This window comes from Siphateles boraxobius, unplaced genomic scaffold (assembly GCF_051911475.1).
Source record: "Siphateles boraxobius isolate OS27281-9 unplaced genomic scaffold, OSU_SipBor_1 160, whole genome shotgun sequence".
Lineage (NCBI taxonomy): Eukaryota > Metazoa > Chordata > Actinopteri > Cypriniformes > Leuciscidae > Siphateles > Siphateles boraxobius.
In genome coordinates, this window is record NW_027508767.1 from 250,799 (window position 1) to 267,228 (window position 16,430).

Consider the following 16,430-nt stretch of genomic DNA (forward strand, 5'->3'; position numbering starts at 1 on the left):
AGAAGATAGAGGGAGGGGAAGTTACTCGGATTCAAGATTACCAGAACATGAATTTAAAACAATATTGATTCGCACCGATAAATAATTTATAATAAAGCTGAAAAATTCCTTAAAAAATATTTATTGTAATTTTTGATTTAATGGTGAGGTTAAGGGCAGCATAAATATAATTTGGGCTCACTGCTTTATTGTCACACTGATATGAGGAAAATCTAGGGCTACATTTATGAATTTGTTTAAATATACATTTATCACATTTACTTTTGAAGAATTAGATTCAAAATATACAATAATTGCACTTTAATGTAGGCCTATTACAAAGTGCATATTATTAATAGACATGTTGATGTCGTTTCATAGTTGTGATTTTTGTCATAAGTCATAACTAAAAAACACTTTCTATGTGACGCGAGAAAAAGAAAAGCATCAGTGTCTCCTTCCCACTAGATGTCGCTATAACACACCATGTGACGTCATCGACGTGCGCCGCGATCGGTCTGCGACCATAACAAACAACGCCTGATAACCCTCACTTTTTATCGATATCAATGATAGAGGAATATTGATCGGAATTAATTCTCACTGCCTTAAAGGTCCTGAACACTTCATCCTCGAGACGGACACACGGTGAGACTGTAAAACACAGATTTGCGCTCTTCTGTGTGCGAGGCTTTCACTAGATAGACCTGCTGGTTTTGTTGGACTGATGAATAAATGATCTGCTCTGAATCATTCATTATCAAGATCTCAGATTATTTATCCCTATAATCTCGATGATGGCGTTATTCCTTATTACTTGTATGCATTCGTATTTTGTTCAGTTTCGATCAGAAAATTCAAGTCATATTTTTTCTCATATTATTGTAAATGGTTGTGTTATTGCTGGTTGTCTGCGGTTCGACATGTGCATCGGTGTTCTTTGAAGTACCTTATAAATACTATGGTACACGATTATAATAATCATTCATAGCATATATCAGTGTGTATACCAAACTCACGAAGTATTACCACATGAAAATATCACTAAACCGTGTTTTTGAACATGTACCATGCTAATACCATATAAATACAATGTTAGATGAATATGGTGATCATTCTGTATGACATATAGCCTCCATGCGATTACCATTAACTCAGCAAATATATATGATATTTATTCAGCAGAAAAGATGCAGACAGTTGACAGCCAAAGTGCCAAATGCGATTAAAAATCTACTTTTTCCAAACAATAAAACAAACATACGCTCCACGAAGATCCATGTGAACAGACTCCTTGCAGAAATAAGCCATCAAAATGATTTTTCAATGACAAATAGACAGACGTAGGCTACACAATAGGAAACATTTAAATTGCATATTAAATTCCTGTTCAGCAAAGTTACACTTGGTTTGTTACTGGTGTGTGTGAATGGCCTGTACATTTAATGGGACTGTAAGCCACACAAAAATTGCTTTGAAGAATACCAATGTCATAAGATTGATTTTAAATCACTAAGATTGTTTTACTCTTTCTTCCTTTCAAACGTACAAATTAGAAAAGTACATCCAAACTGCCCAGATTTCCAGTTCCAGGATCCAGACTCCCGATGGTGGAATCGTGCTGAAGAGCGTGGAGAGGATCCCGGGAGGAATGGGGTAGAGTTTGCCATGAGGGTCCCGGCACCGAACCGCTCCGATCGGCCAGAATCCGGCTCCGGGGAGATGCCTGAAAATGGCCGCTCCAGGAGGAAACGTGTGCCGAAGACGTGCGACTGCTGCGGTCCCAACGGGAAGCCTCACGCGCCCGGACACGAGCAGATCTCCAAGAAACGCGGACGCAAGAAGAAAGACATGGTGAGCCAAGAAGAGGTGGCGGCGGAGGAGGTGGTGAGCACATCAGGGGTTGTGACGTTAGACCCGGTGGATGCTGGGACTGTGTCCGAGATGGAGGAGGCTCCGTCTCCCGGAGGAAAGCCAGACCTCTCCCAAACGGATAGTGAATGCGCGCTCGTGGTGAACGGCTCGGAGAACAGTGATCACGCGCTTCCCGGTGACACCACAGAGCTGAGCGGCTTGATGAAGAATCCCTGCGATTCTTCCCTGAGCAGCGCAGAGCCGGATGTTCCCGCTCATAATGAAGCGATGGAAACCGAGGCGTGGAGCTGGAGCGCTCGTGTGAAGCCGGCGTCCTGGGACCACCACTACTGCAGACCCCCCGGCGGGGAGCAGCGCAGCGACTGCACGCCGGCCCCGCCCCCTGCGGAGCTCACCACCGACGGCATCATCGAGTGCATCCACGGTAGTGTGCGCAGACACACAGCACTAATGCTGATCCGGTGTTCTGGTACTGAACCTGCTTTTTCCCCTCACAGAATTCCTCGAGCAGTTCTATGGGAAGTATGCGAGCTTCGCGCCGTTAAGTGATGCTGATGTCCTTGATCACCTAAACAAGATCTATCAGTCTGATCTCAACGACAGGCAAGTTCAAGCCCCACGTGCACAATGAGAATGCCAATTTATGTGATATTTCACAACCTTCAGAAAGACCTCAGGAGGTCAAAATAAATGTTATAATTCACATGAATTTTTTTCCAAAAACCTGTTACCAAAATGTTGGAACTTTATTTTGCAATAATACCTACACTACTTAAAGCTTGGGGTCAGTAGGTTAAAAAATATATATATATTCAGCAAGAATGCATTTAATTGATCAACCAATCAGAAGTGACAGAAAGTACTTAGTTCTCATTAAAGTATCTTGAAATAAAAATGTTTCACGGTTTCCACAAAAATATTAGTCAGTGCAATTGTTTTTAACACTGATAATAATCATAAATGTTTCTTGATCATCAAATCATCATCATATTATAGTGATTTCTGAAGGATCATGTGACACTGAAGACTGGAGCAATGATGCTGAAAATTCAGCTTTGATCACAGGAATAAATTACACTTTACTATATATTCACATAGAAAACAGTTTTAAGATTAATAATATTTCACTGTACTTTTGATCAAATAAATGCAGCCTTGAGGAGCTGAATAGAAAAAGAAAGAGAAAAATTCTGTCAAAACACTGAAAACTGTTATGGACATCAAACTTTTAAATGGTAGTATATATTTCCAATGAATGTTTGAAAAAACAAATGTTTCACATAATTTTGGTTTTTTATTATTATTATTATACGTTTGAGCTAGACAAATGCTGTCAATAATTTGGGGAAAGCGTGATTTAATGTGTTAAAATCCATCGGCCTCTCATGCAGTGCTAATTTCATGTTAGTTTATATTAGACATTTTAGATAAACTATAGTTTTCGCATGTAAAAGAACATGAGTGTGTGGCTTCATTGATTTTTCACATGTAATTGACCCTTCGCAAAGACCCGCCCCCCTTAGTTACTGTCGCTATGTCCGACAAGCTACGCCGCTCTAACGCACACACCATGTTCTCACGCAGTGAAAAATACATTGTGGATCAGAGAGGAGACTGACAATACGCTGAGAGACAGGACAGACCAGACCAGGTTACTTTTCGGTTACTTTTGATATTAAACATATTAAACAAAGTCTCACCTTTCAAATTTGGTCATTTTTAAAAAGAAATTTAAACAATAAATACCGTTTTGTGGCTCTTTAATGTGTCGTGACAGATCGCTGTAGAGCCTCAGTTAAAGCTGCTCGTGAACCGATCATCTCTTCCTTCTAGTTCATTTATAGCATCAAATAAACATGAATGAACATAAGAAGGAATGTTGTTTTAACCGCGGAAAGGCGTCAGTATATTCAGTTTTTCAAGTTCAAATCCTCCAACGTTAATCTACTAACTCTCCTGACTGCTTTGTCGGACAAAATGGTGGATGGCGAAGTATGATTGGTCAGATCACCTGTCAATCAAGCTCCCTGCGAAGGGTCAATTGAACAGCAGGTTGTTGAGGCCTTATGATACGGTTAAGGGTTCTGGTTTAGGGTTCTCTTCTTATGATACGGTTTAGGGTTCTGGTTTAGGGTTCTCTTATGATACGGTTTAGGGTTCTCTTCTTATTATACGGTTTAGGTTTCTCTTCTTATGATATGGTTTAGGGTTCTCTTCTTATTATACGGTTTAGGTTTCTCTTCTTATTATACGGTTTAGGTTTCTCTTCTTATTATATGGTTTAGGGTTCTCTTATGATATGGTTTAGGGTTCTCTTCTTATGATATGGTTTAGGGTTCTCTTCTTATGATACGGTTTAGGGTTCTCTTCTTATGATATGGTTTAGGGTTCTCCTCTTATAATACGGTTTAGGTTTCTCTTCTTATGATACGGTTTAGGGTTCTCTTCTTATGATATGGTTTAGGGTTCTCTTCTTATTATACGGTTTAGGTTTCTCTTCTTATTATACAGTTTATGGTTCTCTTATGATATGGTTTAGGTTCTCTTCTTATGATACGGTTTAGGTTTCTCTTCTTATTATACGGTTTAGGGTTCTCTTATGATATGGTTTAGGTTCTCTTCTTATGATACGGTTTAGGGTTCTCTTCTTATGATATGGTTTAGGGTTCTCTTCTTATTATACGGTTTAGGTTTCTCTTCTTATTATACAGTTTAGGGTTCTCTTATGATATGGTTTAGGGTTCCCTTCTTATGATACGGTTTAGGGTTCCCTTCTTATGATACGGTTTAGGGTTCTCTTCTTTTGATACGGTTTAGGTTTCTCTTCTTGTTATACGGTTTAGGGTTCTCTTCTTATTATACGGTTTAGGTTTCTCTTCTTATTATACAGTTTAGGGTTCTCTTATTATACAGTTTAGGGTTCTCTTCTTATGATACGGTTTAGGGTTCCCTTCTTATGATACGGTTTAGGGTTCTCTTCTTTTGATACGGTTTAGGTTTCTCTTCTTGTTATACGGTTTAGGGTTCTCTTCTTATTATACGGTTTAGGGTTCTCTTCTTATTATACAGTTTAGGGTTCTCTTATGATATGGTTTAGGGTTCTCTTCTTATGATATGGTTTAGGGTTCTCTTCTTATTATACGGTTTAGCGTTCTCTTATGATACGGTTTAGGGTTCTCTTCTTATGATACGGTTTAGGGTTCTCCTCTTATGATACAGTTTAGGGTTCTCTTTTTATGATACGGTTTAAGGTTCTCTTCTTATGATACGGTTTTGGGTTCTATGATATGGTTTAGGGTTCTCTTCTTATGATACGGTTTTGGGTTCTATGATACGGTTTAGGGTTCTCTTATGATACGGTTTAGGGTTCTCTTCTTATGATACGGTTTTGGGTTCTATGATATGGTTTAGGGTTCTCCTCTTATGATACGGTTTAGGGTTCTCTTCTTATGATACGGTTTAGGTTTCTCCCGCTTATGATATGGTTTAGGGTTCTCCTCTTATGATACGGTTTAGGGTTCTCTTCTTATGATACAGTTTAGGGTTCTCTTCTTATGATACGGTTTAGGGTTCTCTTCTTATGATACGGTTTAGGGTTCTCTTCTTATGATACGGTTTTGGGTTCAATGATATGGTTTAGGGTTCCCTTCTTATGATACAGTTTAGGGTTCTCTTCTTATTAAACGGTTTAGGGTTCTCCTCTTATGATACGGTTTAGGGTTCTCTTCTTGTGATACAGTTTAGGGTTCTCTTCTTATGATACGGTTTAAGGTTCTCTTTTGATACGTTTTAGGGTTCTCTTCTTATGATACGGTTTAGGGTTCTCTTCTTATGATACGGTTTAGGGTTCTCTTCTTATGATACGGTTTTGGGTTCAATGATATGGTTTAGGGTTCTCCTCTTATGATACGGTTTAGGGTTCTCTTCTTATGATACGGTTTCGGTTTAGGGTTCTCTTCTTATGATACGGTTTTGGGTTCTATGATATGGTTTAGGGTTCTCCTCTTATGATACGGTTTAGGGTTCTCTTCTTATGATACGGTTTAGGTTTCTCCCGCTTATGATATGGTTTAGGGTTCTCCTCTTATGATACGGTTTAGGGTTCTCTTCTTATGATACAGTTTAGGGTTCTCTTCTTATGATACGGTTTAGGGTTCTCTTCTTATGATACGGTTTAGGGTTCTCTTCTTATGATACGGTTTTGGGTTCAATGATACGGTTTAGGGTTCTCTTCTTATGATACAGTTTAGGGTTCTCTTCTTATGATACGGTTTAGGGTTCTCCTCTTATGATACGGTTTAGGGTTCTCTTCTTGTGATACAGTTTAGGGTTCTCTTCTTATGATACGGTTTAAGGTTCTCTTTTGATACGTTTTAGGGTTCTCTTCTTATGATACGGTTTAGGGTTCTCTTCTTATGATACGGTTTTGGGTTCAATGATATGGTTTAGGGTTCTCCTCTTATGATACGGTTTAGGGTTCTCTTCTTATGATACGGTTTCGGTTTAGGGTTCTCTTCTTATGATACGGTTTAGGGTTCTCTTCTTATGATACAGTTTTGGGTTCTATGATATGGTTTAGGGTTCTCTTATAATATGGTTTAGGGTTTTGTTATGATATGGTTTAGGGTTCTCTTCTTATGATAGGGTTTAAGGTTCTCTTTTGATATGTTTTAGGGTTCTCTTATGATACGGTTTAGGGTTCTCTTATGATACGGTTTAGGGTTCTCTTCTTATGATACGGTTTTGGTTTCAATGATATGGTTTAGGGTTCTCTTCTTATGATACGGTTTAAGGTTCTCTTTTGATATGTTTTAGGGTTCTCTTATGATACGGTTTAGGGTTCTCTTATGATACGGTTTAGGGTTCTCTTCTTATGATACGGTTTTGGTTTCAATGATATGGTTTAGGGTTCTCTTCTTATGATACGGTTTAGGGTTCTCTTCTTATGATACGGTTTAGGGTTCTCTTCTTATGATACGGTTTAGGGTTCTCTTCTTATGATACGGTTTAGGGTTCTCTTCTTATGATACGGTTTGGGGTTCTATGATGTGGTTTAGGGTTCTCTTATGATATGGTTTAGGGTTTTGTTATGATATGGTTTAGGGTTCTTTTCTTATGATACGGTTTAGGGTTCTCTTCTTACAGAGAACAGTTTAGGGTTATCTTCTTATGATATGGTTTAAGCCCAATTTATACTTCTGCGTCGAACTCACGGCGTAGCTACGTCGTAGGCTTTGTGTAGCGCGCGTACCCTGACATGTACCTCTCCAAAAATGTAACAACGCGTCAATTCTACGCGGACGCAAGCGCTGTGATTGGTCTGCTAGAACCCCTCCCTCGGGTTTCACATGCTCCCTATGCATGTGTAATTGCGTGTCAACGCGGATAACAACGCAGAAGTATAAATGAAAACCAACTCGTAGTCTATAGCGTAGAGGCTCCGGCGTAGGTCAGACTCAGAAGTATAAATCAGCCTTTAGGGTTCTCTTCTTATGATACGGTTTAGGGTTCTCTTCTTATGATACGGTTTAGGGTTCTCTTCTTATTATACGGTTTAGGGTTCTCCTCTTATGATACGGTTTAGGGTTCTCTTCTTATGATTCGGTTTAGGGTTCTCTTCTTATGATATGGTTTAGGGTTATCTTATGATACGGTTTAGGGTTCTCTTATTATGATACGGTTTAGGGTTCTCCTCTTATGATACGGTTTAGGGTTCTCTTCTTATGATTCGGTTTAGGGTTCTCTTCTTATGATACGGTTTTGGGTTCTGTGATACAGTTTAGGGTTCTCCTCTTATGATACGGTTTAGGGTTCTCTTCTTATGATACGGTTTAGGGTTCTCTTATGATACGGTTTAGGGTTCTCTTATGATATGGTTTAGGGTTCACCTCTTATGATACGGTTTTGGGTTCTGTGATACGGTTTAGGGTTCTCCTCTTATGATATGGTTTAGGGTTATCTTATGATACGGTTTAGGGTTCTCTTCTTATGATACGGTTTTGGGTTCTATGATACGGTTTAGGGTTCTCTTCTTATGATACGGTTTAGGGTTCTCTTCTTATGATACGGTTTTGGGTTCTGTGATACGGTTTAGGGTTCTCCTCTTATGATACGGTTTAGGGTTCTCCTCTTATGATACGGTTTAGGGTTCTCTTCTTATGATACGGTTTAGGGTTCTCTTATGATACGGTTTAGGGTTCTCTTATGATATGGTTTAGTGTTCTCCTCTTATGATACGGTTTAGGGTTCTCCTCTTATGATATGGTTTAGGGTTCTCCTCTTATGATATGGTTTAGTGTTCTCCTCTTATGATACGGTTTAGGGTTCTCCTCTTATGATATGGTTTAGGGTTCTCTTATGATATGGTTTAGGGTTCTCCTCTTATGATACGGTTTAGGGTTCTCTTCTTATGATACGGTTTAGGGTTCTCTTCTTATGATACGGTTTAGGGTTCTCTTGATATTGTGTGTATTCCTTCAGGATGAAGCTGATAACAGCAGAAGTGTCCAAGTTCAGGGCTGGGCTGGCTTGTGCTCCTATGCATTTCTTCCAAGTGACCTACAACAAGCACACTTTGACCTTAGATGACCTTTCAACACTTGATGACCAAAACTGGGTCAATGATCAGGTTGGCTTTTAAATCTGTATTTATAAGAAGTCATTCATTTATAAAAATGCATTTGCACATCTCCTGGACTAGGATTTGTTATATGTTTTTTTGCAGGTGATTAACATGTATGGAGAATTGATCATGGAAGCTACAAACCATAAGGTAAAAGCATTAATTAATTTCTCCAGAGTACAGTTTGTGTCTTGGGTAATCCTACTTCTCACAATACATTTAATTTCATACAGTAACTAAAACGTTTCACTTTTTGTAAAAAAGTGAAAGAAGATTGGAAATTAATAGCAACACCAACAGGACAACAAATATTTTCTGTTAGTTTAAGCAGAAAGTAATAAAAGTAAATCAAATTTTTAACATTTTAATAATAGTCATAGCAGGCTATAATTATATAAAGGGTAAGCAATATCACATTTATTTTAAGGCGATTATCGATATAATATTTCTTAAAATGGCCCAGCCCTAGTAAAAGGTAAAAGCATTATATTAGTGTTTACACATTTCAGAACGATTGTGCGGAGAATTCTTCCGTGACCTTTATATCAGATAACAACGGTACACCATTGACCTTTTGTGTATTATGATTGAGTCATTGAATCATTTACTCATCTGATTCATTCAAAAACATATTCATCCAGGAGTAAAACACCTTTAGTGTGTTGCTCTGAGACATACAATGTTTTTTTCCATTGATGGAGCAAAAATAGCTAATTTAGCTGACAATATGGTGTCCAAAATGTAAATTACTCAACATTAACAGCAGCACGACTGAAAGTGTGACAATGCTTAAACATTGCAAAGTGCATTTAGTCTAGTTAGCGATATTTTGGCAAATTCGCTGGCAAAAAATGAATGAAGTGTAGAGATGTAAGAAGCACACACAGAAGACACTTTCTTGCTCATTCACAACACCAACTTAAAGCCGACTAGATTAATACAGGTACGTTTGCTATACAGTAATGGCAAAAAAAAAAAAATAGACAGAATAATACAATAATAATGATGCCTGGCTTCTGGTTCTGGGGTTTCAGTATGTTTAAAAACAAAACCTTTTGAAAAATTGTACTTGTGTGGCTCTTATGTTGCAAATTAATCAGCATTGTATATTTCCCCTCAAAATGAACAGCCATTGTTTATCTGTCCTTTTCTAGGTTCATTTCTTCAACAGTTTTTTTTACCGACAGTTTGTAGCAAAAGGTTATGAAGGCGTGAGACGGTGGACCAAAAAGGTAAATGTCACAGCTTTCAAAAACATCACATATTGATAGAATCTGAAAAAAATGGTGTCTCATTTGTTTTTGTTTACTGCTTGATATCGAGTCTCTGCATTTCCTACAAGTCAAATTTTTGTTCTTTTTCAAACAAATGCTCAGTAAAAGGACGTGCTTAAAGGGATAGTTCACCCAAAAATGAAAAGCTGCCATCATTTACTCACTCTCATGTCGTTCCAAACCCGGAAGGCTTTCTGTCTGTTGAGGAACACGAGATATTTTGAAGAACATTGGAGCCTATTGACTTCCATTGCATGGACAAAAACCACTGAAACATTTCTCAGAATTACGCCACTATTCCTGGCACACGGAACGATGGAAAGTGTCTGATGTCTTCTGTCTTGATGTCCTCAGGTGGATCTGTTCTCTAAGACACTGATTCTGATTCCTCTTCACCTGGAGATCCACTGGTCGCTCATAACCGTGGACGTCTCCAAGCAGAACATCAACTTCTACGACTCGCAGGGCATCCTCTTCAAGTTCGCTGTGGACGTGAGTGCGTTTGCAGGGTGATGTAGAGAGAGATCCTCACATCGAGCTGACGTGTGACTCTTTCCACAGAACATCCTGAAATACATCCTGGCAGAAGCAAAAGAGAAGAAGCAGCCGGTCTTTCAGAAGGGCTGGAAGATGGTGGTCAACAAGGTCTGTAACACGAGCTTTACTAAAGCCTTTTCTGATGTTCTGAATAAACACACACTGAGAGCTTTATCTTCGGTTTGATCTCTCCACAGAGCATTCCACAGCAGAAGAACGACAACGACTGTGGGGTTTTTGTCTTGGAGGTAAATGTTTGCGTACAGTAGAGCTGAGTGGGATGATGATATATATTTAATTTAATTTATTTCTAAAACGTTTTTCACGATACATATTGTTTCAAAGCAGCTTTACAGGAAATGCTTGTTTCAATGATATAATCAGGAAGTGTTCAGTTATCAGCTAGAGATGAGTTTGCCAAACTAATGTCCATATTACATATACAGCTATATTTAAATCTAAAACATCATGTATTCAGTTAAGCAGACATAAGGAATTTGTTAGACAGCAATTACACTCATAATGATTATAAGGATAATATTATTATACACACATACCATGCATGTGAATTTGCTATGAATAAGGAGATATATTTGCGTGGCTATCATTGGACAGGACTGCTTTGTTTTACAAACGTGACAACAGAAATAATGCAAAAAAAGATCAAGGTCAAAGTAAAGGCCTGTTCACATCAAAACAAATGTTGATTATGTGTTGATAATTTAGTGTGATTAAAAAAATGACACAAAAATCCATATGCCATCAATTCAACAGAGGCGTTGTAATCCCTGGCCAACCAATACGATTCTTGCCTTTGGTCACATGTCCAGGACCGACACTGTTACATAAAACTACAACTTGGTTGCTGATTGTTTGTGTTTTCATAAAAGTGCCCTAGTTATGATATTTTCAAGGTTCCTGATTTTGTTTTGGAATGTCTTACAATATGGGATTCCAATTACCATACAAAGGTAAATAAAAACATTACTTTTCTCATAATATACACTACACACATCACCTCATTTCTCAAAGAGTCTGAAACCGGTTCATTCGAAGAGCTCTTCCACGAGCCTACTCTGCTCTGATTGGTCAGATGACCCAGTCTGTTGTGATTGGTCTACTCTGCTCTGATTGGTCAGATGACCCAGTCTGTTGTGATTGGTCTACTCTGCTCTGATTGATCAGATGACCCAGTCTGTTGTGATTGGTCTACTCTGCTCTGATTGGTCAGATGACCCAGTCTGTTGTGATTGGTCTACTCTGCTCTGATTGATCAGATGACCCAGTCTGTTGTGATTGGTCTACTCTGCTCTGATTGGTCAGATGACCCAGTCTGTTGTGATTGGTCTACTCTGCTCTGATTGGTCAGATAACCCAGTCTGTTGTGATTGGTCTACTCTGCTCTGATTGGTCAGATGACCCGGTCTGTTGTGATTGGTCTACTCTGCTCTGATTGGTCAGATGACCCAGTCTGCTGTGATTGGTCTACTCTGCTCTGATTGGTCAGATGACCCAGTCTGCTGTGATTGGTCTACTCTGCTCTGATTGGTCAGATGGCCCAGTCTGTTGTGATTGGTCTACTCTGCTCTGATTGGTCAGATGACCCGGTCTGTTGTGATTGGTCTACTCTGCTCTGATTGGTCAGATGACTCAGTCTGCTTTGATTGGTTTACTCTGCTCTGATTGGTCAGATGACCCAGTCTGTTGTGATTGGTTGACAACTTACAGAGCATGTCAGAAACTAAACGACCATTACCATATCTGAATTTCAGCACTTGATGCACAGTGATACGAACAGAAACAATAACGACATTTTCAATGTATCAATCTCAGATTTGCATTCTGCAGTCTCAGCTACAACTAAAGTGCCAATCAAGACCATAGACATGCATTATGCAAATGTGTTACACGGTTACACAGTTTCAGCAGGAAATGAGACTGGAATTACAGACGACTCGTTTCAGTCCAGAATCGCTTCTTTCTTTTAGGAGAATCTCCACTTTGATCATTAAAACTTTGCAGACCGTTTACATTCACAAACACCTATATTACACACTACATACACTTAAATATTAAAAAAAACAAAACATATATATACAGGGACACTTAAAACCTGACCAAAAAAACGCTTTTGTGAACAGGCCACCCAAAGTATACTCCATTTTTTAAGCGTACACTAGGGTCCACAACCCATGCGCATGCAAGCTACAGCAACAATGGATTGCTATGTGGATGAGAGATTGTGCGAGGAGCTTAAAAAATATCTGCATTTGTACTGTAGCCTAAAAGATTATAAAGATATGAATATGGATTATAACTTGTGGTACTGTCTCCTGTAGAGCAAGTTGTTGAGCACCTGTGAATGCATACACATCAACAGGAGTGTAGTTTGGGCTTAAAGAAGAGGGGGTTTTGTTAAAGTATCTATTTTGATCTATTATGAAATTCCTCAATGTGAGATTTTGGTTATGGTGCCCACCCCCAATTCTTATGATCACACTGAAGCTCTTCTTGATTTTGCAGTACTGCAAGTGCCTGGCGTTCCTGAAGCCGCTGCTGTTCACTCAAGAGGACATGCCACGAGTCCGCCAGAGGATCTACAGAGAGCTCTGCGACTGCACACTGTCCGACTGTTCAATCCCAGACAAGCCCACACAGACCTGAAGACTCACTCGTGTCTGGATGAGGAACACAACACGCAGGAATCGGCTTCATAGCAAGACCAACAAATCCACAGTTTTGATCAGGCAACGCTGGAAATTCCCAATATATGAGCCTGTCAAAACACCGGAAAGGCTAGCTGGATTTTCTTCCCGGTTGCGTTTACCTCTTCGCTTGACATCGGCCGTCCAGATATGCCTTTTCCCAGCGTCCTCGAGTTAACGAAGGCTGACCGCTTCTCAGAGAACAAGGCGGATGCTGAACGAGAAAATCCTCCGCGATGGAGAAATCGTTCACTGGCAACCACAAAGATTCAAGACCTCACAAGCGTGTGGATATATATATTTTTTTTTGTACTTGTTTTAAAATATCATTTATTGTCATTCATCCTTGCATCTTATAACACAGCCATGACACAGACTACGTGTTTCTATCAGGTTTCTTTTAGTTTTTGCTTTGCGGCATGAAACTTGAAGGACTTTTATAGAGTATAAATGTCACGCTGTTATTGAGGTACAAGAAGCTTTTATTAAGGCTTTTAATGAATGTACTGTTAAACATGAGAATTATACTTGTACAGTCAAGCTTGTAACTTGAAAGCAGATTTTGTTGCGATACCTGAAGTCCTGGACCAGATTTTTGCTTTGTTAACACTTGATCAACTTCAAATTATGTTCCACGTTCCCAGTGTACTGTGGTTTTTAGTGAAGAAGCCTCAGGATCGATGCTTAATATCCGGCTGCTTGCTGTAAACCACCGGCATTATTTGACCGTTTTGTTGTTGCAAACTGCTGTTCTCTCACTTCTCAGCACTTTCCGTTGTTTTTCCAAAATGTGTCAGCGGTTAAAATGTTTTTTGTAGCATGTAGATTATTCAGTTAAAGGTCATTTTTAAAATGAGCTCGGAGTTTGTTGCAGTGAAAGCTGCAGGTTTCTGCCTTTTATTTATACTCTTTTCTTTTTCTTAATCGTGAGGACTGATCTGAAGAAATCATCTGAAACTGTTCAACAAACGCTGAAGGCCAAGCTAAACTTCAGACTGGTGATTGTTGCGGTTGAGTCTCATCTTCATCATTAGTTCTGTGTGAAGAGCGTTTTCTACCTTGTGATGCAGTTTGGTACAAAAATGTCTGAATAGTAGCTTTATACTTTTGTCAGTGATCCCATCATTCAAGAGCGATACTGTCATTTTAGTTACTTGAAATTTACCAACAAATCATAACCTCAGACGGAGTTTCTGACTACTAGTTTCATCATTATTTAAAAATACATGTTTAATAACCAGTTATGTGTCTGTTATTGTGTGTAAATATGCATATAAAAGGAAGCACGTAACCTTTTGGAAATGCTGATTGTCTACCTCAGGAGGTCTGTGTAAAGATGCTTTCAATGTTTGCAACCCTGTTACCAAAATATAAATGGTTTAGAATCCTTTTAAGTAATTAAATAATCAGAACGGCTAATAGGTTAAAGATTTTCCTTACAAAATGGCAATTTTCAATTTATCCAGAATCGTGCAGCTCTACCATGAAACTTAACGCTGATTTTGTTTAAAATAAAGATCATGATTCTCCTATGATTCTGAACAGACAACCAAACAAAATAACTAGTAATTTACTCGAGGTTTTGACTAAGCCTGGGTCAGATGGTACCATGATGGTAGTTGAACAAACTCAGGGTTACAGGATTAGTTTTGAGTTGACAAAACCAAACCAATCCAACCAGGCTTTGTTGGTACCATGATGCTGATCATCAACTTTCTCTGTCGACCCAGGCTTTACAATGAGTTTAGGAGTGACATCAGTAGCGAACAGCCAATCACACGCTGAGAAAGAGTGAAACTGCAATTAATTTCTCGTGAGAGAAGCAGCGAAATTCATTTATTAAATAAAAGCATTAAAATAGTAAGAATTTAAACAAATTTACACAGCAAGAAGAAAATACCTGTCTATGAAAGAGGACAACTAAAAGAAAAGGTCTCGCTACTGTTTACCAGTGCAAGTAAGAGTGAAGTTATTTTATACAGTTGATAAAGGTTTGGAGAGAATTGAACATTTAAGCTCACATGTAGTCAATTTATAGCTTCATCTATTGATTCTAAAGCGTATTTATATTAGCTTTAAATATTTATTCATTTAAACTCTGCGTAATAATAATTGATTAACTAAAATTGTACATGTGTTATTAAGGGTACAATAACTACATAATATCTAAATCATTCAAATGTATTATTCTAAATAAGCATTACTAAAAGCCAGACGATTTTGGTACAGGTCCTGGTCTGAAGCGGTTCATGGTACAGGTCCTGGTCTGAACCGGTTCACGGTACAGGTCCTGGTCTGAACCGGTTCACGGTACAGGTCCTGGTCTGAACCGGTTCATGGTACAGGTCCTGGTCTGAACCGGTTCACGGTACAGGTCCTGGTCTGAACCGCTTCATGGTACAGGTCCTGGTCTGAACCGGTTCACGGTACAGGTCCTGGTCTGAACCGCTTCACGGTACAGGTCCTGGTCTGAACCGCTTCATGGTACAGGTCCTGGTCTGAACCGCTTCACGGTACAGGTCCTGGTCTGAACCGCCTCACGGTACAGGTCCTGGTCTGAACCGCTTCACGGTACAGGTCCTGGTCTGAACCGCTTCACGGTACAGGTCCTGGTCTGAACCGCTTCACGGTACAGGTCATGGTCTGAACCGGTTCACGGTACAGGTCCTGGTCTGAACCGCTTCACGGTACAGGTCCTGGTCTGAACCGGTTCATGGTACAGGTCCTGGTCTGAACCGCTTCATGGTACAGGTCCTGGTCTGAACCGGTTCACGGTACAGGTCCTGGTCTGAACCGGTTCACTGTACAGGTCCTGGTCTGAACCGCTTCATGGTACAGGTCCTGGTCTGAACCGGTTCATGGTACAGGTCCTGGTCTGAACCGCTTCATGGTACAGGTCCTGGTCTGAACCGGTTTCAGTACTGGATGCATCAGTGTGTTTGAAGAATCTCTTGAATGATTCAATGACAGTCTCTAGTCTCCACCTACTGGTGTAACGATGTCATTGATATGATCACCATCATAGACATCAGTGTTTATATCTGAACTATACAAAATATTCCCAGGACTTCTGTGATCATATAAATAACCGTAAGACCGAAATAATGATACTGTGTGTTTGTGAATCTGTTTCTGTTTAAACGACAGACGAATCATGTCATTTGAATCGAGATCATCTTTTAACAGGTAATCGTGCAGCTCTATTACATATTAATGATTGAGATTGATGCAAAGAGTTGTGCAGTTATTACTGTCCAAAATGTGATGAGTTTTAACATCAGTGCTGATTATTGCGGCACCAGCACCATCTGGAGGTTCACTCTTGTGTTCCAGTGATGATGACCATCATGTCACCAGACCAGACTCACTGGGAAACACAAGACTTTACAGTACATGAGGTGGACACTGGCTTCATCTAAAGACAAACGCAAGGCAAAG

General features: G+C 39.4%; 1 protein-coding gene across 1 annotated transcript; it reads left to right on the plus strand.

Annotated features, from left to right (window-relative positions):
• The first annotated feature begins 439 nt into the window (after positions 1 to 439).
• On the plus strand, positions 440 to 14,283 carry senp5 (SUMO specific peptidase 5). Its single transcript, XM_077231951.1, has 10 exons — positions 440 to 627; positions 1,536 to 2,278; positions 2,352 to 2,457; positions 8,335 to 8,482; positions 8,579 to 8,626; positions 9,631 to 9,708; positions 10,105 to 10,242; positions 10,312 to 10,395; positions 10,485 to 10,535; positions 12,811 to 14,283. The coding sequence occupies exons 2-10, from the start codon at positions 1,648 to 1,650 to the stop codon at positions 12,949 to 12,951; spliced, it is 1,425 nt and encodes a 474-aa protein (XP_077088066.1). The 5' UTR covers positions 440 to 627; positions 1,536 to 1,647; the 3' UTR covers positions 12,952 to 14,283.
• The last annotated feature ends 2,147 nt before the right edge of the window (positions 14,284 to 16,430 follow it).

Bases quoted from the DNA above. Each gene is read 5' to 3' on its own strand.
- senp5 (XM_077231951.1), top strand. From the start codon at position 1,648: ATGAGGGTCCCGGCACCGAACCGCTCCGATCGGCCAGAATCCGGCTCC. The intron at 10,396-10,484 runs GTCTGTAACACG...ATCTCTCCACAG, and splicing joins GGAAGATGGTGGTCAACAAG to AGCATTCCACAGCAGAAGAA. The intron at 10,536-12,810 runs GTAAATGTTTGC...TTGATTTTGCAG, and splicing joins GTGGGGTTTTTGTCTTGGAG to TACTGCAAGTGCCTGGCGTT.